The sequence below is a fragment of the Gouania willdenowi genome, chromosome 15, assembly GCF_900634775.1.
Source record: "Gouania willdenowi chromosome 15, fGouWil2.1, whole genome shotgun sequence".
In the NCBI taxonomy this organism is placed as follows: Eukaryota; Metazoa; Chordata; class Actinopteri; order Blenniiformes; family Gobiesocidae; genus Gouania; species Gouania willdenowi.
This window is the reverse complement of record NC_041058.1, coordinates 17,500,662-17,526,717: the sequence shown is the minus strand read 5'-3', so window position 1 is coordinate 17,526,717 and position 26,056 is coordinate 17,500,662. Positions and strand designations below refer to the sequence as shown.

Below are 26,056 nucleotides of genomic sequence, written 5' to 3'. Positions count from 1 at the left end.
CTAGAAAACCTGGCCCAGTTATGGAATATCATTCCCTTTTGAAACCAAGTAGTATTACGATATAACTTGAATAAATGTGAAGATGTGCTTTCCACATGCCTGATCTTTTTTTTTTTTTTTTTGCAAACCTTCTTGTACAATCACATAAAGTCAAACTCCATCAGGTATAGGCAAGAGTAAAGCCCTTTTTTGTATTGTTGACCCGTCTACGGTGATGTTAGTGGATGCCATTTAAAAATGTCTTAATGCTCAACCTTACTTTCAAGACCTTTTATTAGTTCAGCTGTGCATCTGTTAGAAAGTTACCGTCTTTGCAGTGATTTCTTTTTGGAGGATAATCCCTGCTGAATCATTGTCAGCCACCCAATCTTTTATCAGTCGAACTGAATTAATATAGTTGATGGCTCAAACACTGTCAATTTGGCTGGAAGAATGGAGTTGACTGGATTCTATCATGGCAGACAATAGCAAAGAAAAGCACTCAGACAGTGCCACTTTGCTGAAACTCTTTTCTTCTGGAGAGGTTATTGGCCTTAACAAAAGAGTGATGCAGAGTTTGCCCTCATTAATGCCCAAGTGCTCTTCCAGTCTTAGAGTAGAGTTTTTTCCATAGCCCTGTTCCTTTCTCTCACTGGCTTTGTTTACACAATACTCTTGAAAATCTCTTTTCTATTCATCCTAGGCGTCGATGTGTGCGTACATACATACTCCACATTTGGCAAAACTCTTTACCTTCTTCTTATTTCCGACTCATAACTTTTGTCAAAGCTCTTTGATTAAAGGTTGTTCTGCTGTGTGTACCTACTCTGACATTCTCCTTGGACTTAAATTGATGCTTTGACTGTATAATGTGTTTTTTGTTCTATGATAACTAGCTCACTATTTCAATTGTCAATTAGGCTCTATAAATGGGTTGGGCTGTTGTAATCTGTCACAGTTAAATGGTTACAAGATATAAACCACAAACAGTTGCTTTAATAATAAATTTAAAAGATGCTCTTTTTTGAAAATGTTCATAATTAGGTTAAAAGAGTTTAAAATGGGGGAATAAGCAGTGGGATTGAAAGATTTGGGACAAGGGTTTGAAATGGGAATGTATTTATGTGATTTTGTTTGCTTTTATAATGTAACTGTAAATCTTTTAATTCAGATGAAACATGCTTCCATTGTCAGTTAACATAGGTCTAATTGCTTTGGTAAAATTAAATAAATGAACATTTTTAAATGTTTGATTAAATATTGTTTTTAAGATAAATATATTAAAAAGTTTTTAATTCTAAAGGCTTGTACGGTTGTATAGCTGCAGCGTTAAGTATGAATTTATTAACCTTTGACCTTACAGATTGTAACCAATGAAATGTCTTTTTAAACTTTAAAGGCAACAATGATAACGAACGCCTGGCGATTGCTAGACAGCGAATCCCATACCGACTTGGTCGAGTAGTTGACGAATGGCTACTCGACAAAGGTAAAATCACTGATTAAAATTTCAAATAAAATAATTTGATCATAACCAAGTTGTATTAAGATTTTGTTAATAATCAGCTTTAAAAAAATATATATAAATGTTAATTTAAACTTTAAAAACTAAACCATTTGAACAGTTAAATTTAGTTTGTCGTGTGTTTTTCATAATGTATTTTTTTTTTTAGATGTCAGCTATCCTAATACATGTTTTTTTTTTTTTTTTCAATTTATGGTTAAAGGGACTGTAAATATGAATAAAATTCCACTGACTGGACTAATATCATACATTTTAAAATGTTTATAAATTATTCTTTAGCCATAAATTATGCATTTTAAATTTTAGTCATAAATTGTTGGTCTCTGTAAATTGAAACATATTCAGTGCATTTACAGTGCAGTACATGACGTAATAACATTTGATTTGTGTCTGCTTTAAATGTTAGCATTGATAAATAGTGTTAAAAAAAAATGAATTGGCATCAGAATTTTGAGTCCCTTTAACAGACACTATAAATATGTACAGGGCTTTGGTTAAAGAAACTGTAATATTTAAAAATCTGAGTGCATGCCTTGTTTTATAATTCAATAACTAATTCATTTTGTTACTTACAACGTGGAATTACCCATGCCATTTCTGTGTTTGGTCGGTGTAATTTTTCCGTTTTCCGTTCTGTTTGCATTATGATTCTGATGTCATGTTTTTTTTTTTTTTTTGTTTATTAAAAATTGCTTTTGCTAAAAGGAGGACTGAAAGGGATGATGCATGTTGGTCATTTCTTTTCTAACCAGGTCCCCAGCTTTCCTCATTTTCAAGTTAGAATAAAACAAGCACACACAGAACCACACACAGGCACACGTACAAAGTTACACAGTACACACCAATCAAGATAAAAAATAATGCTTGCTTTTTATTCCCTAACACAGATTACACTGCCCTTTTAGCAAAGCTTCTTTAATAGTGTGTTGTTTTGTTATTTTGTTATTATTCTTTCTTTTTTTCAGGCATCTCATCAATGTAATTGCAATAAATTACAAGGGTTTGTTACCCCGGTCTGTAATTTATTGGTCTCATTAGCCACTGGACAAATAATCCGTCTTTTTTTTTTTTGTTTTTTTTCGTCCACCTTTAAGTGACCAAGTCTGCTGTTCAAAGTGCCTTTATGTATGTAACATTGTTTTTTCCACAGGGCGACAGCTTACGATCTTCAACAGCCAAACCACTATACAGATTGGTGGCTGGGAACGAGATCGGAGTCGATCCTTTCAGGGCCAGCTTTCGGGCCTCTACTATAATGGCTTGAAGGTGTTCAACATGGCAGCGGAGGGTGATCCCAATATAAGGATCCAGGGCACTGTGCGACTGGTGGGAGAGTCGCCCTCCTCCATCACACCGCAGTCGAGCACTACAGCCAATCGCTCAGAAACATCCACATCCATAATGGAGATCACCACGACCACAGCATCCAGCAGGAGATCCAAGCAGACGACACCCAGAGAGCCTCAGCAGGTAAAATCAGCATTACTTGATCATCAGGAAAGTCATTTTTTATTCATGTCATTATATTCCATGAAGTTGTTAATATAATACTGTGTGGACACGGCGTGAATCCAACACATCAGTGATTGATGTAATATAGTCCATTATTGCAGTATTATATCAGGATTTTACACCTTACCACACTTTGTGCTCTTTCTTTTTTCCTCTTCCAGTGCTCTGTGCTAAATATAGAGAGAAAATAAGCCCATTGTTCCACAATGGGGCGCAGCACCACAGGCACTGTGGAGCATTTTTCTAGTTTGCAATCAGATATGGCATCCTGAGGTGACTAAGTGTGCATCAGTGCATGCAGAGAGTGTGTGTGTGTGTGTGCGTGTGTGTGTGTGTTGGAGGGATAAGTTCTCCATCATTTTTATAAAACCTGCATGAGTGATGCCACATCTGCAGGAAAACATTACTCCTATGTGACAAAACACTGCAACACAAAAATTGTAATTTGTCCACTTAAATGAAAATCAGGCAGTTTGGCTAGATCCGACAATCTGAAGACGTTTCTGTTACATTTTATTTACGTAAAACACACATGGACAAGCAGAAGCAAAAACAAAATAAAATGGACGAAACACAGCAAAGGTCTCATTCAGAATCAGAATCTGAATAGTTTAATTGCCAAGTAGAGTTTTTAATGTGACTAAAAAACAAACAAACTAGAAACATAATAATAATAATAATAATAATAATAATAATAATAATAATAATAATAATTCCAGCAAGTTCATTTTGTCTTTTTAAAAAAATATTGTAAGGTTTCATTTATTCACACAATTTTTTTTAGGGAATTTACTTTAAAAATGTCCTTTTACAAAGTAAATTTCCTGAAAAAAAAAAAAAAGTCTGAAATCATAACATATGAATAGTTTGAATAACAGTTTCTTAATATACAGTAATTACTGTTTTCTTCTAGTCATTCTAAATCTGACATTGAATAATTTCCATGACTAAGAAAGCAATGTTTCCTGTGGAATTTGCAGGTACTTTGCTGTTTCCTAATTAGAAGCAGACTAGTCAGTAGTCAGACTGTATTATTGATTTCAAACTGTATGCAAGACATTGTGACACATGGTTATTCCAACCAGCTCCACTAAGGGAGGGAATCCCATTAAGCGACACTGTTAATCATTGGTTAGCGAAAACAAGATTTATCTTGTGACACGGCAGCGCATCCGTTGTTTGTGTTGGAAACACAGAAACATGGAGAAAATGACAACAACAACAACTTGGACAGCGAATCCTTCCTTTTGTACCATTCACTGTAGAAAATACAATTTTCTGACCTTACCTTTGCTGAAGGTCTGGTAGCTCAGGTGTTGGTCTCCCATCTTTTAAAAGCTGTCGTTTTTCTTCAAAAAAGAGTTACTTTATTGTCTGTAGCTCTGTCATCCTGACTGTAGCGTTATTCCGCCCACTAGCTGGAGAACGTAGCAGCAGCGGTCATGTGATATCAATTCACTAATGCACTGTGAACTTAGGTATAGCATTTAGCATAGCGCGGTTACATCTAAAGGCAGTGTAGAGAGCTGCCTTTAGAAGTAAATGGTTTTCATCTTTGGGAACTGACTGCACATGCGCAATGGGAACAGAGGCAGAGCAGCAATGTGCTTTTGAGAAGGGGTGTGGCCTCCTCCTGCCTTACAGCGGTTAGGAAATAGCAATGTTTAGCGATTTGGGTTATGAAAAGCACAAAATGCTGACACTTTAAAACTTATAGGTATTGTAGGCAATCGGAAATTGAAAAATAATATAATTAAAACAAATAATCAAACTATCAATTCACCCTTGGGTAGGCACTGCCAACCTTGCCTACCCTGACTGCACGTCACTGATTCTTTGACATCACAGTTATAAGAGCTTCTATAAAAAAAATAAGTAGGGTATGTTAGATGATGCCAAGCATTTCCGTTAGTCTTCTGATATGTCTTATAATTGTAGATATTCAGTTAGTTTTTTAAAGATGAGGCTTATTTACTGTATGTCAAGTGTGTTACAGGAAATTCAAACTCACATGTAGATTGAGTTTGATTTTCCTGTAACACATTTGACATACAGTCAAGTGTATGTCACTTGACTGTAGATTCAACATATTGCAGTTAAATTTGACACAAAGGAAAGTCAGAGACTGAAAGAATTGGCATGGTACCAGATGTGGTGGCCAGATACGCAGATGCAGGGCACAGTTGTACAAACTGAGGTTGAGCAGAGCCTCAGTGGTGCAAACAAACTGTGGCCAAAGACATGAATATGAATCAGGACCATAAACTTGGACAGAACGGGAGCAGACATCGTCAATCCTTGACGACCAGTGTTCTGCATGAAGGTATAAGCTTATGATCAAATACCAAGCATGCCACTACAATAAGATTTGGGGTTAGAATTAGATGATTAATGAACATACCAGAACAACCTATCCATTGACCAAAACCTAAACAGTTTTGTCATCATTTGCACTGTTTTGTAACATCTTTTTATCCCCCGTCACAAAGTGGATGGGCGATATAGGTTGGAGGTCCGTCCGTCCGTTGAAGTTAAAGGGGACAAATTTTCTCAGAAACTGTTTAAGATAGAAGAACCAAATTTGGTGTGTGGCTTCAAGGTATTAATACCTTGATGGAGTTCGAAAATGAGAAGCGTGCAATTATTTTTTTACCCCCAAGGGACCCCAACAAAGAAAAAAAAAAACTAAAGTTGATTTCTCATTTATTTGCAAGTCAAATACTACGACAATTGGTGTTATTAAATCATTTGCTCATACCATTATATAAAAGGGGCCCATTACTCCATACGTGTCACAGTGGCATCAGGGGGCCCCGTTTTTAAATGAGTACTCCTCCATAAATGCTCGTTGAATTGGGCTGTAATTTCACGTTGATATTATGAGCGGATGTCAACACCCTCTAGGGCTCACCTCCTTTTCCGGTAATTTCTAAATTTATCGGAACATAGTTGTGTGATATATCGTTTCAAATTTCATTTGTTTTACTCGGTAGAACCGAGTCATTTCACTGAATTCTCGTGAATGTGGTACGTGCTATTTGGTGCGGGCCACGGGCCCAACTGGAGTTCATCAGAACTTGGTTTTCCTCTGTTTGAGTCCCCTTCAAAGGGAACAGCTTTTCTTAGAAACCATTTAACATAATAATTTTATATTTTTATGTGATTTTTTTTTATTTTTATGTATACATCTAAGTTCTTAGATTTAGTACATTTTGGAAAAAGTTGTAATAATGAGAACCAATCTGTCTGGGGATGTTCATGATGTCTTCTTGTTAAAAATGAAAGCAAGAACAAAAAGCTTCCACTAACATAAGATTACTCATACATCTAGATTGTCAAGATTTAAGTACAGATTTTTGCTGAATCTTCAAACTCCAGCTTGAATTACACAAAATGACAAATTTTGTACCGAGTTTTAGGACTAGCACAATTAACAGGCTGTCACAAAAAGTCGTTACCTCTTGTGAGTGCCACAACAGTGTGTGTAAGTGTCTGCAGAACCTGAAAAAATAACAATCATAAATATTGATTCTGTGGATTGGCTCTCTCTCAAACTCAGCACGGTTCCTGAAGGATTTCTGGAGCATGTAATACAGGTTAAATATCATAAAATAGACTTTGATTATTTATCCACTCCATGTAGTTTTATAAATTGATATCAGGCACCCAGGAGATGGGCAGAAAGGATGCCCTTACTTTCTAGCACTTTGGAGGGGAAAAAACAAAACGTGGCAAATAGCCGTGACAATTCATAAATGAACTGTCCTATAGCTGCCATGTGTGTGGATTTTTAATATGAGCTGTGAACATTCGGAATCTAAAAAGGTTTGATGGAATTTGGCCCCCGCAGATGCCTGCGGTTTTGACAACACACAGACAGTAGAGTTTTGATGGGTTTAGTGATAATACTTGTGGGGCTAATTAAAGTTAAAGCTGTCGAGCTGGGTTTGCAAGCTCACCTTTAAAATGGCATTTAAGGAAAGAAGAAACATAGTCAAGACAAACACAGTTAGCTTATGTTTTATCCAATGTATTCATTCTGAAAAAAGGTCAGGGGGTTTAAAGAGTTGCTGGGTGATGTAGGTGGGAGGGGGGGACGAACGATGCATGCAAAATGCGCACACTGGGAGATGTCACTGTATTCAGTTTGATTCAATGTGACGAGCGACCCATGGTGTGCTCAAGCGGTAGGACATCACTGTCTCAGGACACTGAGCTTTCATGCATGACCTCTGATAAAGGAGATGGTGATTACTGTGGTGCTTACCGTCCTTTTCATCTTGAACATTTAGGTTTTAATCTTTGAATAGAAGTGATTGGATGCAATTATCTGCTGAGCTTTTTATTAGTGGAAGACTTGAGTCGGTAGAGGTAATAAATAAAAAAAGCAGGCAACTGCTGGGGCTCCAAACCTGTAGGGGGACCCCAACCACTGCTCGTTTGTCCCTATTTTTATGTGACAGAAGAAATAAATAGCATTCGCAACATGCAAAAAGTGAGAAAAAAATCCTCAAAACTAATTCTTGTTCTTGTTCTTCTTTTTGTCTTGTTCTTGTTCTTGTTCTTGTTCTTCTTGTTCTTTTTGTTCTTGTTCTATTTCAATTGTATTCCAACAATACATTGAGAGCAGTGAGTGTTGGCCCATTTAAACTAATCCAAACCTTGTTATTTTGGTCTTCCAACATGTTAGACATGTTATACAAGTCGTATAAGAACTTGTATAGAACTTGTATAAGTTCTTGATGACAAAAACAAAGATTATAGTCATACTAGTCCATTATCTCTGATCATTTTAATTATTTTCAACTCTAATTTCAGTTTCCTTTCATTGCAATTATACAATAGAATCAAAATATTGCCTGTGTGTGTAATCACACTAAAATCGACACACAATTAATTTACCAAAGGTTCAGTAAAGAGCCATTTATCACAATTATAATTTTCCATTGTCAAAATTAGGTCCCTGATCAAAGGTTCATGTGGGGCTGCGATGTAGACTCAATATTTAACTTGAGCTTAGGAGGACCATAACATTAATGTCATTTTATTTTAATGCCCTGGGTGTCAGTTATGCTTTAGTAACAAGAATTATCATCGTCTTTGAGTACGCCGGCATAATCATAAAATAAATGCAACATGAGTCAAAGTTGTTTTAATGGTATTATACACTTAATTTACACTAGACTTAATTTAAAAAAGTGTTAATTAAAACATAGACCACAAGAGAGAGGAGGCAGTATATGAATGGGATTTCACTCTTTGGTATTACATGAACTTCAAAGTGGAACAAATATCTTGAGTGTTTAGAAGAGATTTATTTAAAACTTTGTTTTTCAATAACAACCACTGAAACTTTTTTTGAGCAATTTTCTTGCTATATCTACAGGAGAGTCACTCTATTGTTCAGACTGGGCTGTCATGTCTAAATGAAGTGTCTGCTCCTTCTGGCGATGCCCGTAAACATTCTATGAAGCTACAGTTGCCTTGTTTTTACGAATTCCCAAACATTGACCTCAAAAACAACACACACACACACACACCCTCTGATGTGGACAGATTCTACTTTAGCCTCGTTGGCCTGTCATTGCACATAATTGGAAAGTTCCCCAACTTGTTGCACCATTAAAAAATAAACATTGTGGTAATTGGGAAGAAATTCCACATAGAAAGTCTGCTGATGTCAGCTTGGAGTCAAAAGTGTTAACCTACATAGATCTAATGACAACATGGAGAGCTAGTTTTCAGGTTATTTCTGTGCTCATTTGGACTGTTACAGTCCAATAAAAAAAAATATTTTAAGGGCCATTTCATTTTTTGGGCAATAGTTCAAAAAATCTAAAAGTACTATTAACATTTATTAAACATTTTTAATGTTCTTTAAACAGCAAATTAATAAGCTAGGTTGAGACAGCGTTCCAAACTCGCTGATGCTCAATCATTACCACATAAAGGATAAGATATAGTGCCCAATGTAGTTGTTACCCCCTCTGTGGACAAAAAAGGCAAATGCCTGCTATCCTAAAGTGCCAGTGAGATCTCCAAGCAGTGATGGATTCTCACCTGAAACCCTCAGTATTATCAACCCAGTGCTGGACAAATGCACTATATATTTCTCATAGGTGTTCCCACTGAGAGTCAGTCATCCACCATCCTTGTCTGCAGACACTTCATCTTCGGCTGTCAGCCACAAGGATAATGCTTCAGGAGAAACATTTCCAATAACTCAATGTGCAGTGCTGCCTTGGGAAGGAAAACATAAACTTTGTTTTACACTGTGGTAAATCTCAATTCAGCAATAGGAAATTTGCGCTTTTAAAAATGTTAAATTCTGGAAAAATGGCATTTATCAAAAACCAATATTCATTTTTGTTCTATGGATTTGAATGTTGTGGCTCAGTTTTCATCAATTAAATAGGGGTAAGATATTGATTAAAGTTAGTTAGTGCCACTTGCTTGAAATTAATGAAATGTACTCTGATTTAAGAGCTTCATCAGTTCTAAAGAACTTTTAAAAATTCCGTTGGAAAAATATCAATGCATTTATATGACTTTAACTATGGACATGCTTTCTTACTGTGGATGTGACCATTTAACTCAGTAGGAATTAAAAAGATTAAAACAAACCATGATCACAATACACAATCTGGTGTGTAGTAGATCTATTGTTTTCCTCTCTCGCGATATCATTCGTATCCTCAACGATGCATCTTGTGATGCTTTGAAATTGCAATATCTTGTTGCCCAGTATATCATCCCATATTACTAATTACCACAATTAATAAAATACACTGCATGACTTGGAACCATCACTGTAAATTGTATTCAGCTGGATAAATTCAGAGTATTCTCAAAGTAAATCTGAATTTTTGCCACAGAGACCTTGAAGATCAACTGTAGAACAACCTACACTCAAACTCACCTCTGATTTCAGCCCTATCTGACGTTTAAATTCTCTGTGTTTCCTCCATGACCTGTTTTATTGAACAATTTTACTTTTATTGTTTGTTGGTGTTTGGAAAATCAAGAGGCGCTGATTATTGCCTGTTCCCAGGGAGAATAAACGGCTGTTATGTCACAGCACTGCGACCAAATAGCCAATTGCCCTCACTATTCCTGAATTAACCCTGAGTGAGTTGGGTGTAATGGTCGTTCAGCAGAATTGAAGAACATTCAAAACACATTGTGAGGGCAATTTCATCTGCACTCACAGCACATGGTTCATTTCCAGTCATATTGGCCTGTAGGAGCTGTGTTTGTCTTAGCCACTGAAATGAGGCTCAAAAAGTCTGTGATTCACTTGGAAAATCAAAGATTATATTTGTTGTACTGCAACAACTTTTGGTGTTTGGGTACTTTTTGTCCTCCATGGACAAAAGTAGTGGAGGAAAAAAATTGACACTACATTAAACTGCTGCTGCAAGAAAAATCACTTGCTGCATCATTATTGACTTCACATTTTGCTGTGTACATCTTTAAATAATGCTATAAAAGCCAAATACTGGTAATGGTCAGGGGTCTCATACAGCTCACCAACTGTTCTCATTCCTTAGTCAGTTTTCCAGCCCCCAGTATTTACAGAACATGTACATATTTGATCAAATCTTTTGACAAAGCTTTTGTGTACTCTGAAACACAATAAAGTAATTCTAATGTATTTCTAAGAAAAGCCAGTGAGTAGTTTTAGCTTATTTTGAAAATAATTTTACATTTTGAAATGGTGGTTAAACACATTCAAAGTTTATAACAAAGGTAAAAACTTAAATTTGAAATTTTTTTTCTGTTTTATTTCAGACCTTAAGCTATTTAAGCTGTGTATTCAGACTTAAATATTCTGTTTTGTGTAAGAAATTAGCTTTTAAGTTTTTGTATTGAACTAATGCTTAAGAGCAATGCTATGACACTTATATTAGATATAGTTGCAATTATTAAAATTGATAACTTAAAGCTAGATGATGTTAATGGCCAACTGATATTACCCGCCAATATTTGCCTGTCTGTTGACATCGGCATCAGTTTTTTTTTTTCTTTTTTTTTACACCAGTATATATTTTTATAAACCTTTATATATACATGTATTAATAATATTTATTATTCATAATTTTCAAGATTTAAAAAGTGGGTAGTTTATACAAATGTACAAAGTAGTGTGGAATGTTGAAAGCTTAAATTCTTGAGTCTTGTTGTGTTTATTCAAGGTCTGCTTTAGATAAATAGATAAATAAATTGGAAACTACTGGTTTGTAGAATTATTTTTCCTTCACTTTCATATTGTGAAATTTCTCACTGAGTGGATCTGTTACCTTGAAACCATCCGTAGGTAGATTTTATTTATGAAAGGGAAAGCAGTTTTCACTCTAAGCTTGCCAATTAGATGGCAGACACCTTCTTAGGAAACTGAAAGGTTTCTAAGGTAACGCAGCTAAATTTCATATTGAAGGAAACGGAGATTAATCAGCAAACACTTGTTCGTGATGGATCAGTCACATCTCATTCAAGATAAAAAAGAAAATGCCACTGCAGTGTTTGGTTTGTAAGTTTGTGGGTACTTTCAATTATTCAGAGAACAAATGTGTCTGCAGGATAAAATTTCTCCTGCAATGCAGATAAATAGGATCGACTCTCATGATGCTTGTATACAGAAAGCCTTTAAAAACTACCCACTGGCATAAGGAGATTTTTATATTTGATATATATATTTAATGCCTTATTTGTAATCCTAGCAAACTTATATAAAATGACCAATCACTGCTTTGCTGTTTACAATTTCAGCGCGTAAAATGTTCCCATAAACTTGTCCCCAAAGTAACATCTGTGTATATTTTTCTGTCTGCTCAATGTGTCCAGCCTTAGACCCATTCATAGTTTTTCACCAACTTGACAGATGGCAAATGAGGTTACACAGTAGACCTGCGGTGGCCCCACGAACACAGCGATGACTCCCGCCTACAGACCGTATCCATCATCCTGGCCTCACAAGGGGCATTGATGGAAACTTCCCTTCAACGTGGTGTCATAGATAGATAGTTAATGTGACTCACAGCCCAGTCCACCTCAGCAGGGGTTAAAACGTGCATGTCACATGAGTTGATGATACGATGCTTTCTTACTTCATCAAGTGACACAGGACAGAGGATTTTCCATGGCAGTTACTGTATATTTTTTTGATCAGGCTTAGCTATTTAATAGAATGGTTGAAAAGTTTTTTATCCATTTTAGCTAATAATAATTAATTAAAAATAGCTAATTTATCATTTAACCAGCTTAGGTGAGGTATACACATAAAGACAATTGAACTATTTTTGTCCTGATTTTCCACCCTTGCTGACCAAGGATGCCACACACCAGATTATCTTATCTTTTACAAGATTATTTCATAAGATTATCCTGTGGTCTGTTAACTTTGAACACAAATTTTGATTTAGTTTGAGTCAGTGTTTTGACCAAACCTCAACTTAGTTTTCGTCAAAGTTTAGTGCTTAGGTCTGTTTCAGTTATTGTCAATGATGTTCCATCCATCCATTCATCCATTATCCAATCAGCTTGCTTCTTTTCAGGGTGGCAGGGATAATAAGATTTTAGTCTGGTAAAGACTCTGCTAAAGTATAAAGCATATGAGTTTTTCCTTTTTTTTTTTTTTTTAAGATTTAATTAACATTTATCAGTCTGATATGGGATGGTTTTAATGTTTCCAAATAGACATATTTGGTGTGATCAAAGCATAAGACCACATGATATCATGAGTTTTGATTGGTATTCGTCCCATGTGAATTTTTTTTTTTTTTTTTAATGGTTATTATTAGCCATGGTCGAGTTATCGTATATATTTTAAATGTGGTTGACAAAAACTATGTGGAAAATCTTTAGTTGAGAAAAATGTATTTGTCCTGACAATTGGCTATGAGACAGGTCTGGGTCGACAATCGTAAATGTTAAATTTTAACATCTACGACCAAAACTCTCCACTGTGTGAGGAAAGCTGACGACTCCCTACTCATGACACTGTGATTTTTGACAATCCAAGGGAATTTATCAATGAAGAAGCGAGCTGACTGAGAAACACGTAATGCTGTGTTCAAGGCAACTCAGAACTCGGCATTTCTGAGAAAATATCTCAGAGTTCACCACACACAGTTTTTTTAGCTTCATGTTGGAGGTCTGTAACAGATTAGGAAATGTTTTCAGATTTGGTAAATCTTGTGTGTGCCTGCTTTAGGTAGCTTCTCCAAATTTAGATTGGTGCAATAATCTAATATAGAATAATTACAGTCACATTATTTTTAACCTCGATTAAGTTAAGCCATATTGACAGTTCCATCCAACATTTGATTGCCAATCACAAAGCGTTGCAGGAAATATTAAGGCGCAGCTGTATCAACGCTCAAGGATTGCTGAAACCAATTTGTAATAGAAATAGGTGAATATATGAGTTTTTTAATAAAGTGGTGGTGTGGGTATTTGTGTTTTAAATAGCAGTTTATTGATTTTAACTTACCTTATTCTTGTCTCTCTCAATTGTTGCTGCGATGTGTTGTTGAAAGAGATACAAAAGAACCAATTTGTCCTCCATCGATCTCCCTAAATACAAGACTGTCCACTCACCTGGTTCTGCTTTAAATTCAGGAACAGGAGCCGTGTGCCAACTGCTCAATGAGCTGTGCCAAGCTTTCTCTATTCTTAAAAACATTTCCTTTTTCAACTGATAGAACAAAGCATAAACTTGTTGTGGCATCCAAGAGCTGCTTTATTAAATACGAGTCAAATGTGACACTCTAATACTTACCAAAACAGAAAAACATTACTTTTTCTATCCTTGGATCCAAATCCAATTTGTCCCCGTAGACTTTTACGTTATATGGTGGCAAACAACATAACTTCATTTCTGCTGCTTTGTATCAGCAAAATAATGTACTTTACAGCCACTGAACATGTGAGCAGAATAACAGAATAACTCCTCATCAAGTATCCATCTTGACACCAGATCAATTACTAAACAGGCAGTACAGGAAGAGAATGAGGTAACATAATTATCTGATTAAATGAAGAGTAAACAAACTCCAGGTGGGATAGGAACAAGATAACAGCATTTACAAGCTAGAAAATACAGTAGCAACCTTGTAGTAGCAGTAGTAGTAGAGTGAAGAAGAAATCAGGTAATCTAATGGAAAGTTTTCATATTTTGAAAACAAAAATTTTCTTTGCAATAAATGAAAAAGCAGGATTACAAAGTTTTTACATTGTTTTCTAAATATTTAGATTTGAACATTTATTTCCTCAGGTTTTGCTTGGCCAAAATATTTTATTATAATGGCCAATGCAATAGCAGCAACTCCCTAAAATAATTAACTAAATAATTAATGTTCTGTATTTGGATAATTTAAACCAGTGGTCCCCAACCTTTTTTGCACCGCGGACCGGTTTAATGTCGGAAAATATTTTCTCGAACCAGCCTTTAAGATGTGGCCCAAAAAAAAAAGAAAAAAAAAGTCATTTTCTAAATATAATAATAAATGTGAATCCACTGTGTATACAACTTTATTAGTAGCTTTATTAAACATGCCTTCAACATAAGATAAGCCACAAAAACAAATGAAAAATACAACTCACCCTTGCTTCTGTTCGTCTTGTTCACACTTTTTTTTCATTCACAATACTCCAAAGTCTTGTCTTTTAATGCAGAATGCTTGGTTTCAAAGTGGCAAAACATTTTTGAAACCTTGTGGGTTTCACTTTAGTGGCAATTATGAGCATCTTAAAGGGGATGCTCCGGCGAGTAAATCTGGTAATTTTCCAAAATAAAACATAGTTCAGGATAATAAATACAATAGAAACAATGTAAAGTATGTTTTCTTTCTGAGCGACCCAGTACCAATTGACCTGTGGATCGGTACCGGTCCGCGGCCCGGGGATTGGGGACCTCTGATTCAAACCACTGACTACAAACAAATTTTGGTGCATCTTAGGTCCCGGCTTATTCCACTTAGCATTTCAAAAAGAGAACGGGATCCCTCTGTTTGAGCGAGGAAGGATGCCCCCCCGCTCACACGTGATGTTCTGAGAGTCACGTGACAATCTGTGAAAATTCAACATGGCGGCTCGCCGCCGAGACTAGTTTACCGATCCTGCTTACGTGCACATATTAACGATTTTTACCGTTAAATCAACGCCACCGACGAGAGCCGACCACGCGCCCCCCCACCAGCCAGAGTGGAGGACCTCGAGGATTTCATCGATAGATATTACGCTGAGTACGTGATGGAGACCGGACCGAAAGCCAGTACATCAGGTAAGTCGGCCAAGCGCCGAAAAAACGATTCGGCTACCGATACGTCAGACCTCGAGGTAGAGTCCCACACGGAACTCCTACAAACCATAATTAAGAGGCTGGATGTGCTCGATTTACTGCACCGAGACGTTCAGGAAATGAAAGCCAGCCTGGAATTTGCCTATCAACAAATCCAGGACTTACAAAAAGACAACCATGATATCCATTCGGCTTTATCTGCGGTGAGCTCCGAGGTAAAAGAGCTGAAAAATGAAAACAAGTCTCTTAAAGAGACTGTCCTGGATATCCAATCTCGCAGTATGAGAGACAATGTGATTTTCTCAGGCATCCCAGAAACCCCCAACGATGACCCAGATGCTCTGCTAAAAGACTTCATGTCGTCTGCGCTTAAAATCCCGGCAGAAACCGTGAAAAACATCACATTTCACCGTGTCCATCGCCTCGGACCACGTAGAGGTAACCGGCCACGTCCCATCATTGCCAAATTTGAGCACTTTCAACAGAAAATCCAGGTAAAAAGTAAAGGTAGGGAACTTAAAGGTACGCAATTCGGCATGAACGATCAATTCCCTCGGGAAATAAACGAACGTCGAAAAACCCTGTATCCTATCTTTAAGGAAAACCGACAGAAAGGCAAAAACTCCAAACTGGTTGTAGACAAGCTTTACATAGATGGCCAACTGTTTAGGGATTCAAACATCACCCCCTGGCTCTACTGAGAAAGACAAATCTAAAAATAATAATAAATAAATAAATTAAAAAAAACAAAACAAAAAAACGCACACGTGATATGTGAGTTAACACTCAAAGGATAATTCTCCACTTAAGGTGAAGTTAAGGTGGCATTATTTTAAAGTTAAAATAAATATATGTGATGTACGTGTGTATGTATATGTTTGTGTGTGTGTGTGTGTATGTATATATCTATATATATAATTTAAAAAAAACAAAACAAAAAAAATATATATATATATATAACAAAAAAAGGCAAATAAAACCAATAAATACATTTAAAAAAAAAAAAAAAAAAAGTGTGTGTGTGTGTGTGTGTGTGCGTGCGTGCGTGTGTGTGTGTGTATATATAAAAATAGAGGGAAAAAAAATAAAATAAAATAATGATAATTCCAAAAAAAAAAAAATAATAATAATTAAAATAAATAAATACATAAAAATAATAACAACACCAAAAAAAAAAAAAAAAAAAAAAAAAAAAAAACACGGATAGGTGTATATATGGACACGTGTGTGTGTGTATGTATGTATGTTTGTATGTATGCTACATATTAGCTTAGATTTGGTAAACACTTTTCGGCACGTACTCTCTCACAGGACACTCTTTACCGTCATGTCAACTCTCTCTTCTCCCACCCCTCACTCTTTTTTTTCTTTCACATTCACTCAACACCCACAACACCCCCCACCTCCTACACCTCCTATAATTACCCCTTGCTCCTTTTACTCTTTTGATACTGGTTGTTGTTGTTATTGTTGTTGTTGTATGTTTGTGCTTTTCACTAACCTTTTTGATCCAGTCATTTACCACGTGGTGTTATCGCATGATAAGTGTGTCTCCTCTTCTTTTTTTCTTGCATCCAAGCCTTTTATAACACAGTTGTGCACAAATGACCACAGATTCTCAGATATGCTTACACCTGTATGGACTAACATTCACCTCATTCTATGTATCAGTTTACAGTAACTTCTTGGAATGTGCGTGGCATTCGCTCGCAGGCTAAAAAGATTAAGATATTTGACTATGTTTCAAGATTAAATGCAGACATTGTCTTCTTTCAAGAAACTCACTTACTTAAATCAGAAGAAAAATCCCTGACAGATTCAAATTTTAATAAAATATATAACTCATGTTTCAATTCCAGACAAAGAGGAGTCTCGGTTCTTCTCAACAAAAGGTTACCTGTTAACATAATCAGCTCCGTCATAGACCCAGAGGGTAGATATATTATTATCAAAGTAGTAATCTATAATAAATGTTTCACAATTCTAAACCTCTATGCCCCCAACAATGATGACCCTGATTTCTTCCATAGAATTTTCTCAGAGCTCTCAGACCTTTCTGCAGACTCATCTTTAATCATCGGAGGTGACTTCAATTTGGCGCTCAACACATCATTGGACAGATCTAGTAAGTGCTCAAATACAAAACCATCTCGATCTGCTAAAGTATTAATTGATTACATGGAAGATCTTGGAATAGGAGATGTATGGAGACTGAATAACCCAACTAAAAAAGAATATACCTTCTTCTCCCCCGCGCATAAATCCTTCTCCCGAATCGACTTTTTTCTTTCAAATAATTCCATCATACATAAGATGTCCTCTAAAATACATCCTATAATTATTAGCGATCATGCCCCAATATCCCTCACCCTGCAGTGTGACTCTAATCAGAAAGTATCCTCTCTATGGCGCTTTAACACCTCATTACTTAATGACAGTGAATTTGAAAAAATAATAAGAAAAGAATGGGAGGACTTTCTATTGACAAACGACTCCCCGGAAATATCACCGTCCTTACTCTGGGAAACTGGCAAGGCTGTCATTAGAGGGAAGATTATATCATACTCTTCTTTTAAGAAAAAACAGGAACAGATAGCAGAAAAAACACTTGAAGAAAAAATTAAGAAACTTACGGAAGAATACGCAGCTAACCCATCTGAACTTTTATGGGAAAAACTTCAAAATACAAAACTTAATCTGGATATCATCTTATCTAAAAAAACCGACTTCATTTTGCAACAATTACGATACAAAAACTTTGATTACAATAATAAATCAGGCAAATACTTAGCAAATCAGCTTAAACACAATAAAGAAAATTCCTTTATATCAACAATTTCTAATAACTCAGGTCAAACTTTAAACTTACCTCAGGACATTAATAAAATTTTTCGTGATTATTATCAAAACTTATACTCATCAAATTTAAACCCTGACACTGAAGATATTAAAACCTTTCTTAATAAACTAAACCTACCACAGCTCACTATAGATCAGAAAACCACCTTAGACTCACCATTAACCTTACAAGAATTACAAAATGCTTTAGACAGCATGTCAACAGGCAAAGCACCAGGTCCAGATGGGTTCCCTGCTGAATTCCTAAAACATTTCTGGTCAATGCTGGCTCCACTATTTTTCAGAGTAGTAACAGAGATCAAAAATAAAGGTTATGTAGGAGGTCACATGAATACAGCGAACATTAAATTGTTACTTAAACCAGACAAGAACCCCATGTTACCCTCAAGCTATCGTCCCATCTCACTTATTAACACAGACTTAAAAATTATTTCCAAAGCACTCACATCCAGGTTAGAGAAAGTAGTACAGTCAATTATACACCAAGACCAGACAGGATTTATTAAAAATAGACACTCCACAGACAATGTGAGAAGACTGTTTAATGTGATCAACATGGCACAGAACTCTAAAAAGAAAAAAATAATCTTATCACTCGATGCAGAAAAAGCATTTGATAGAGTAAACTGGTCATTCCTCCTAACTGTCCTTGGCAAATTTGGCTTCGGAGAATCATTCATACAATGGATCTCCACCCTGTACAATAAACCTAAGGCCTCAGTAACCACAAACCAAATAACATCCCAAAGCTTCACACTGCAGAGGGGAACCAGACAAGGCTGCCCACTCTCACCTTTGCTTTTTGCAATATTCGTTGAACCTCTCGCAGCAGCTGTACGTCAGAACTCTGTTATTAAAGGAATCCACTCATCCATCTCAGAACACAAAATTAATCTTTACGCGGATGACATCTTACTCTATTTGGAAGAACCGCAATCCTCTTTAGAGGAAGTATTTAATCTAATAAACAGCTTCTCTAAATTATCAGACTATTCCATTAACTGGACAAAATCATCAATCCTCCCTTTGACAAAAAACTCATGGAATCCTGCAAACCAAAATCCACAACACCCCTCCACCACAAATACAATTAAATATCTAGGCTTAAATATATCACCAAACTTAAATGAATTAATTAAACTAAATCATGATCCGATGTTGGACAAAGTCACAGAAGATCTGCGGAGATGGAACAATCTCCCCATCTCACTACTTGGCAGGATAGCTTCAGTTAAAATGAAAATCTTACCTAAAATAAACTACCTGTTCTCAATGATACCACTGAAACCACCAAAACAATGGTTTCAAAGATTAGATTCTGCAACTACAAAATTCTATACTAGAAATAAAAAACCTAAAATAAGCCTTTCAACCCTTCAAAAAAACAAAGACGAGGGTGGTTTAGAAGCCCCTAATTTCATGCATTATTACTTAGCAAACCAAATATTATATTTAACAGAGTGGCTAAAACCAAAAGAATACTACAACACCTGGCTAGAAATAGAACAGTTAGACTGCAAACACATTAAACTCTCTGATCTCCCTTTTATCACTGCGACCCTCAAACATCACAACTGCTTTAAAAACCCACTAATTGCCTCCACACTGACTGCATGGTGGAAAGCCCTGGACATCACAAATGTCCAATTAAAAATTAGTATACTGTCTCCAATCTGGCACAACCCTGACTTTAAAAATAAAAAAACACCACTCTATCTGAAAACATGGGAAGAGAGTGGAATCACTCATCTCCAAGACCTTTTTGAAAATGACAAGATCAGGCCATATAACAATCTAACCCAAGCATTCGATATAAATAAAAGTAACTTTCTACAGTACTTACAAGTAACAGAGACAATAAAGAAAAATACTCCACTAGACTTAACTACTTTACAACCTCCAGAACTGGCTATATATATGAAAAAAATCTCAACAAAATCAAAAAAACTCTCAAAAATATACAGAGCGCTCTCGAACACTAACTGTAATTACTTACCAATCGCGAAGTGGGAGGCCGAACTCTCAATCACCCCGAGCACTGATTTCTGGACAGAAATTTGTTGTAATACTTTTAAGATGACAAAAAACACAAACCTTCAGCTAATTCAATACAAGGTCCTCCACAGATCCCACACTACCCAACAGAAAATGCATAAAATGGGCTTCTTAGCAACAGACATCTGCTCTCAGTGCACCCAGAATACAGCGGATTCCTATCTACATGCCTTATGGCTTTGCTCCCCAGTTCAACACTTTTGGATTCTAATCACTGAAAAACTGTCCTCCATTTTGGACTGCAGGATTCCTTTATCTCCAAATCTTTGTTTGATTGGAGACCTGACAATGCTTCAACTTCCAGCAAACCAATCACAATCAATCCTTGCGGCACTAGCCATAGCAAAAAAAACAATATTACTAAATTGGAAAGACAAAAAATCCTTAAACATAAACCAATGGCAAAATCTCCTCACAGAATTTATTTCCATGGAAAAGATGTCTGCTCTCAGAAAACAAAAAAAAATAACGTGCTTTGAGGAGCGTTGGACTCCTTTTTTAATTGCATTAAATCTAAATTTTTAAAACCCTGATGATCTAGCCTGCAAGCGACTGCCAGCACCACTCTTAAAAAAAAAAAAAAAAAAAAAAAAAAAAAAAAAAAAAAAAAAAAAAAAAAAAAAAAAAAAAAAAAAAAAAAAAAAAAAAAAAAAAAAAAAAAAAAGAGAACGGGAAGAAAAAGTAACCACGGCATTAAAAATCTAATCTGATGTTTTTTAGTATCATAAACTCAATTAGAAATATTAAATGAATCATCCTACCGTAAAACACAGGAAATAATTAATGATCCAAATCGAATTTATTGTAGATTTTTATGAACGTTGCACATTTTTGGCTTTGACTTGATTCTTTGAAAGAGAAAAAAAAAGGAAAAAATAATGTCTTGTCATAGTTGCTCATCCTCTTTACACGCGTCATATTTTTCGCAAATGTTCCACGTGGAAATGAAGCCCCAGTGCATTCATCTGAGCAATAAAGGCATCTATATTAGGATGACAAATTTGTTCTTGTCACCTCATGAGAGACTGGGATCTCATGTCGAGACGAAGGTAAAGTCAGAAAGGCAGTGATTTGTAGCCAAGCCGTGTATCTTTCTCTATTTGGCCTATGCTTTCCAAAAACAGCCTCTTGCTCTGATTCGTGATCTATTTTTAGATTTCAATGAAAGTGAGCGTGAAAAATTAAAGAATAGAATGAACTAAAATAGATTTAAAAAAAAAAACAAAAAAAACAATCAAGCATGTTTGTACTTAATCATATAAAGCACAATAGATACAAGCTATTCTCAGGCTAATTGTTGTGCCTTTCTCCATCCTAAGCTTAGTGTACAGTTTCCCTCCTGGGCAGTTCTTCTTCTGCTCTAAGGCCAGATTACTACCAAGGCAAGCTCCAGACATGCACAGAGCTCCAGATTCGATTTCAGATAAGGAAAATATCAGGGCATCCGGAGGGGAAAATGCTTCAATGCCGACAGATTTCATTTATCTGAGTAGTGTGAAAGCAAGGATAACAGGGAGGGACAAAGTCAACCATGTAATATACTTCCATGGAGCAGTGTTTATACACAGGCTAGAGTCGGATGAAATCAGAGAACATGGAGGGGGGAAGCGTAGGAGGTAGATGGAAGCAGATAGTGTCTTATGAATATCATATTGAGATTTTATCATTTAGAGCATGTAGCTAACAGAAGGCACCCAGCCTTCTCTTGTGTAATCGGCTAGAAGCCGCACACTACATGGCAGCTGCTCAATGTGCACGCTCCCTCCACAGCGCTGTAACAACAGGCACCCTTCCATATTGTGAGCACATTATTTATATGTTTCCAGTCATAAATAATATGTCACATGCTTAATTAGAAATCAAACTATGAACTGTTCATCACACATTTCACAGAAAAACTTAGGTTCGTGAAGAAGAGGATTTTGCCACCACACACGGTCCCCTCTGAGTCAGTGACTGACATGGTGATAGTGTGACGCAGATGCTGACTGGGAAACGGACTTGGTGTTTCCTCCTACGCAGACATGCAGACAACTTTTCTGGTTTTCCTTTGATGCTAGAGTGCTACCTATGCTGCATTAAGACTTAAATGTGCATTAAGGCCTTATAGACGATTGTTCCTGGTAAACAATCTAAAAGGCCTAGCTTCCCTTAAAGCCGCCACGTTCAAAGACTCCTCACATAGCAGTGCTTTCCCTCTCCCCAAAGGGGACATACGTCTTTATTATTTAATGAGGCAAAAGCATGTGTGTATTTTAAAACTGCTCTATATTTATATCATTAGTCTGCTGCGTTGAATAGTGTACCTTAACAAATCTACTTAATTATCTCCTGTGTTACTGTAGCCTCAGATTTCAAACAGCTGAAGCTCTTGTGGGCAACAACTTGGCATTTGAACTGTCGACACAAAGTCGTTTCACGTTGAGTCTCAGCAGTACTTGAGCCTGTCATTCCTCTCACTGTTCTTGAATGTATAATTTATATCAGCAACAGCCTCCAATCTATGGCTTCTAGGACATGTGCATTGAATAGTCCTTTGTCACATAAATACAGATTTTTAACACTCAACTAAAAAAATGTTGCTATCTTTTTTTGTTTCAATTAGGATGAAAAAAAAAATCACATGTTGCCTCTCAGCAACTTGTTAGACCGTCTGGGTGTTGTGATTCAAGCCCCAAGGAGGATACATGGCAAAACAGAAATATTCAAGTACCAAGACACAAGCTGGAGAGTCTTCTATTCCAGCATCCCTCATGACATTCTGATACTCAGCCTGAGGTCCACTTGTAGCAACAGCTGCCTTGTTTTAAATAAAACAAAGCCTTTCTCCCAAAAGGGACAGTTTCTCATAACTGAGTACTAAAAAACAGCTGTCCACCATGGCCAGTTTCACATCATGGAATGCTCAAGCAGTCAAAAGAAAGTGCATGCCAATTATTCAGAGTTAATTGCTTTTGTAAATGTTGGAATCATTTTGCATGCATTCTTTGTTGTTCTGCAAAGCGATCACAACCCCTTCTACATATTGAACTCTCACCAAAATTTAGCAATGTAAAAATACTCTCGTAATCAATGGCAACAATTAACAAACAAATGGGGTTTTCTAATTTCCAAAAAGTTTACTCTTTTGATTGTTTTGATGGTGAGTTTTTGAATATAGATTTTTATTCAATGCCAATTCTGTTTATAAATGTCAGTAACTACTTAGACATAAAGGTTTTCCTTAAAGGTCATGCTATTTTTCACCCATCTCCATTTGTTCTAAGAACCTCAAAAACAGTATTTGAGGTTTATTTTCCCAAACTCGCCTGTTTTCCATAGTTTTAGCCTCTGAAAAGTCACTTTCTGAGCAGCTCTACACAAACGGGCCGATTTGCGTCCCATTTATGCATATTCATGAGTGGGCGTGTTTATAGACGGGACAATGACTTCCTCCTCCCCGCACGGTGACATAGGACCAGAGGATGGCATACATAGCACTGCGCAAAGGACGCTGAAATGCTCACCTTTGTGGGCGTGTCTATTTACATGTCAATCACGGCAGAGAGCTTCCTGGAGGCACGGCTTCTCCAGCTCAGTGCCACGTGAAATTCATCATCAAAGTGGGAAAGCGTCATCAAATTGGAGCGAGGTGTTTGGGCTCACCCTGCAGTAAGAAAGGAGCAAATCACCCTCTAACTAAAGATTGAGGGAATCAATGAAAAAAACACTTTGACCATGTGTATGATGCCCTAATAGCACTTTTATCATGTTTAAAGCACAGAAAAGTTGATTTAGCATAACATGGGCCCTTTAAATCCTTTCAGTTATACCAATCCACTTTTGTAAAATGTTTTGGTCATACATGGTTTAAGATTTTGTGAATGTTATGTTAAACAGCTGAAGTGAAGTGAATGTGTGGACATATTGCGTGTTGTGTACACCGCGTACGATATTTTTCTGTTATTTGAAGACTGTGTGTTTTTGCCCACTGTGCTGTGATAGCGCTAATGCCATTCGGTTGTCTTGCAGCGTTACACATTTGTATCTGTGAGAGTCTTTAGATGTTGACAGCTTGGCAGGCCAGCAATAGGAAGAGTGTGGGCGAAGGCCAGGCAATACACTAAGCTGAACTCACAGTCTGAGAGGCGAGCGCGCCTTCATTATTCAGTTGAAATCTATTGAGCATCTGGGACTAAATTATTCATCAAAATCGACCTATTTCCAGGGTGTTGGGTTAGATGCTTGAATGTCATCTGGAGTTTTGATAAAAGCTGCTTCTTCAGTGTGATAACTGCCATGGGTGTGAAGGAATAATGTGCCGGATCATACGGAATGCTGGTCCCCATTTCATTGTTAAAGAACTTTAGTGAGTTAAGATCCGTGTAAGAAGCCTTTCTTTGTTTCGTATTTCAACATTAGCTCCTAATATCTGCTGTCCCACTACTGTTCATGTGTAGCTGTAAGTGTGAAACTTAGGAAAAACACCTTCTCCTAATTAGTTAGTGTAGCACACTCCTGATATGGACCCTAGCAGACCAAAATCAATATATATCAGACTCATGAGAAATAATGGATAACTGTCTAGGCAGTAAAATGTTGCGAGAAAAGCATTTTTCTTTCCTCTGCGATTGTCCAATTTCAAACTAATGCTTAAGCTTATTATTTTTTGCTAGAAACTAAGTTCAAGGTTTGACTCAAATATAATTTATTCAAAGTGGCATTTTCAAGATAGTGAAAAAGCCAATCTGTAACAGTAAAAAAAATGTGTGGGATTACAGTATTTGACCTCTGCCAGCTTTCCTCCTTGTGTGGTCTTGGCATAAAATAGAGACATCTTGTGGTAAATGCTCATTCACTGTGTGCTTACATCTTTTATATTTTATACAATAGAGAAATAAAGGTGCAAATGTTTTTGAAAACAAGTGGGATTAATTACCAGGCTAAATCAGCAGGCATGTGTTCAGGAAGTATGTGTCATGTGATTGTACCTAGTGTTCAATAAATAAATGATTATTGAATTAACAAAAACATTTCTGCTATAATGTTAGCACAGTATTTTTGGCCTTTAAAACAAGTTTAGGATGTAAATGTGTGACCAACACTGAAAAAAGGGAGTTTTGTTTTTGTCATTAATCAATAGAATCACCGGAAAGAAAGCTCTGAAAAAAACAAGAGCCTTTTTCGGACAAAAAGAGGCTTACCAGGATAAAAAACCCAGATAAACTGAAAGGTAAAAGTAAACAGCAAGCATCCTCAGTGGAATACATTACTAGGACAGCAGAGGCATGCCTCAGATAGACCCTTCAGATGCCTTCAGTGTCCTTCTGACTTTCAGTTTGTCTCCAAAGAGACACATTCTGTGCCAGGAAGCATTCATCAAATTAGACCAGAGAGAAAACAATGTGAAAACCCACAGCTCTCCATAGAGACACAAGTCGACAGGTTATCACAGAGAAGGTGTCTCCTGCTCTCGAGTGCCAGGGCAGCAGCACACAGATTACTCCCCAAAGTGTCGCCCTCTCTCTCCTTACAACCTCTCTTCCACCAGCCACTACAAAGAGGGTAGAACATGCATCCAGGAGAGAAGGGTACAAATGTAGTACATTATGATAAAACGATCTCCTCTGCACAGTAGGTATCAGAGTGGTACCAAACAAGGTGGACCAAACACCTAAGTTTCTGTGTAGTTGGAGATAAACTGGTGTCCAGCAGAATTACACTGCTGAATAAGCGTTTACGTGAACCCATGCAGAACATGGCACTTCCTTGACATCTCATTAAGGAGGACCATTATCAATCCTTAGAGATCGAAAACCAGCACGACAGTGCTACAGAAAGCACCA

The 26,056-nt window shown here is 36.6% G+C and overlaps 1 protein-coding gene across 32 annotated transcripts in view; it reads left to right on the top strand.

Annotated features, from left to right (window-relative positions):
* Positions 1-26,056, top strand: part of LOC114476328 (neurexin-1a-like) — a 294,357-nt gene that overhangs the window by 250,361 nt on the left and 17,940 nt on the right. For 21 of the 32 annotated variants that reach the window (XM_028467735.1, XM_028467703.1, XM_028467702.1 and 18 more), the window contains 2 exons: positions 1,379-1,468; positions 2,655-2,974. In XM_028467735.1, coding sequence (XP_028323536.1) covers positions 1,379-1,468; positions 2,655-2,974 — 410 coding nt within the window. The remainder of the gene's footprint in view (positions 1-1,378; positions 1,469-2,654; positions 2,975-26,056) is intronic. The other 11 variants (XM_028467736.1, XM_028467721.1, XM_028467734.1 and 8 more) reach the window with 1 other exon arrangement.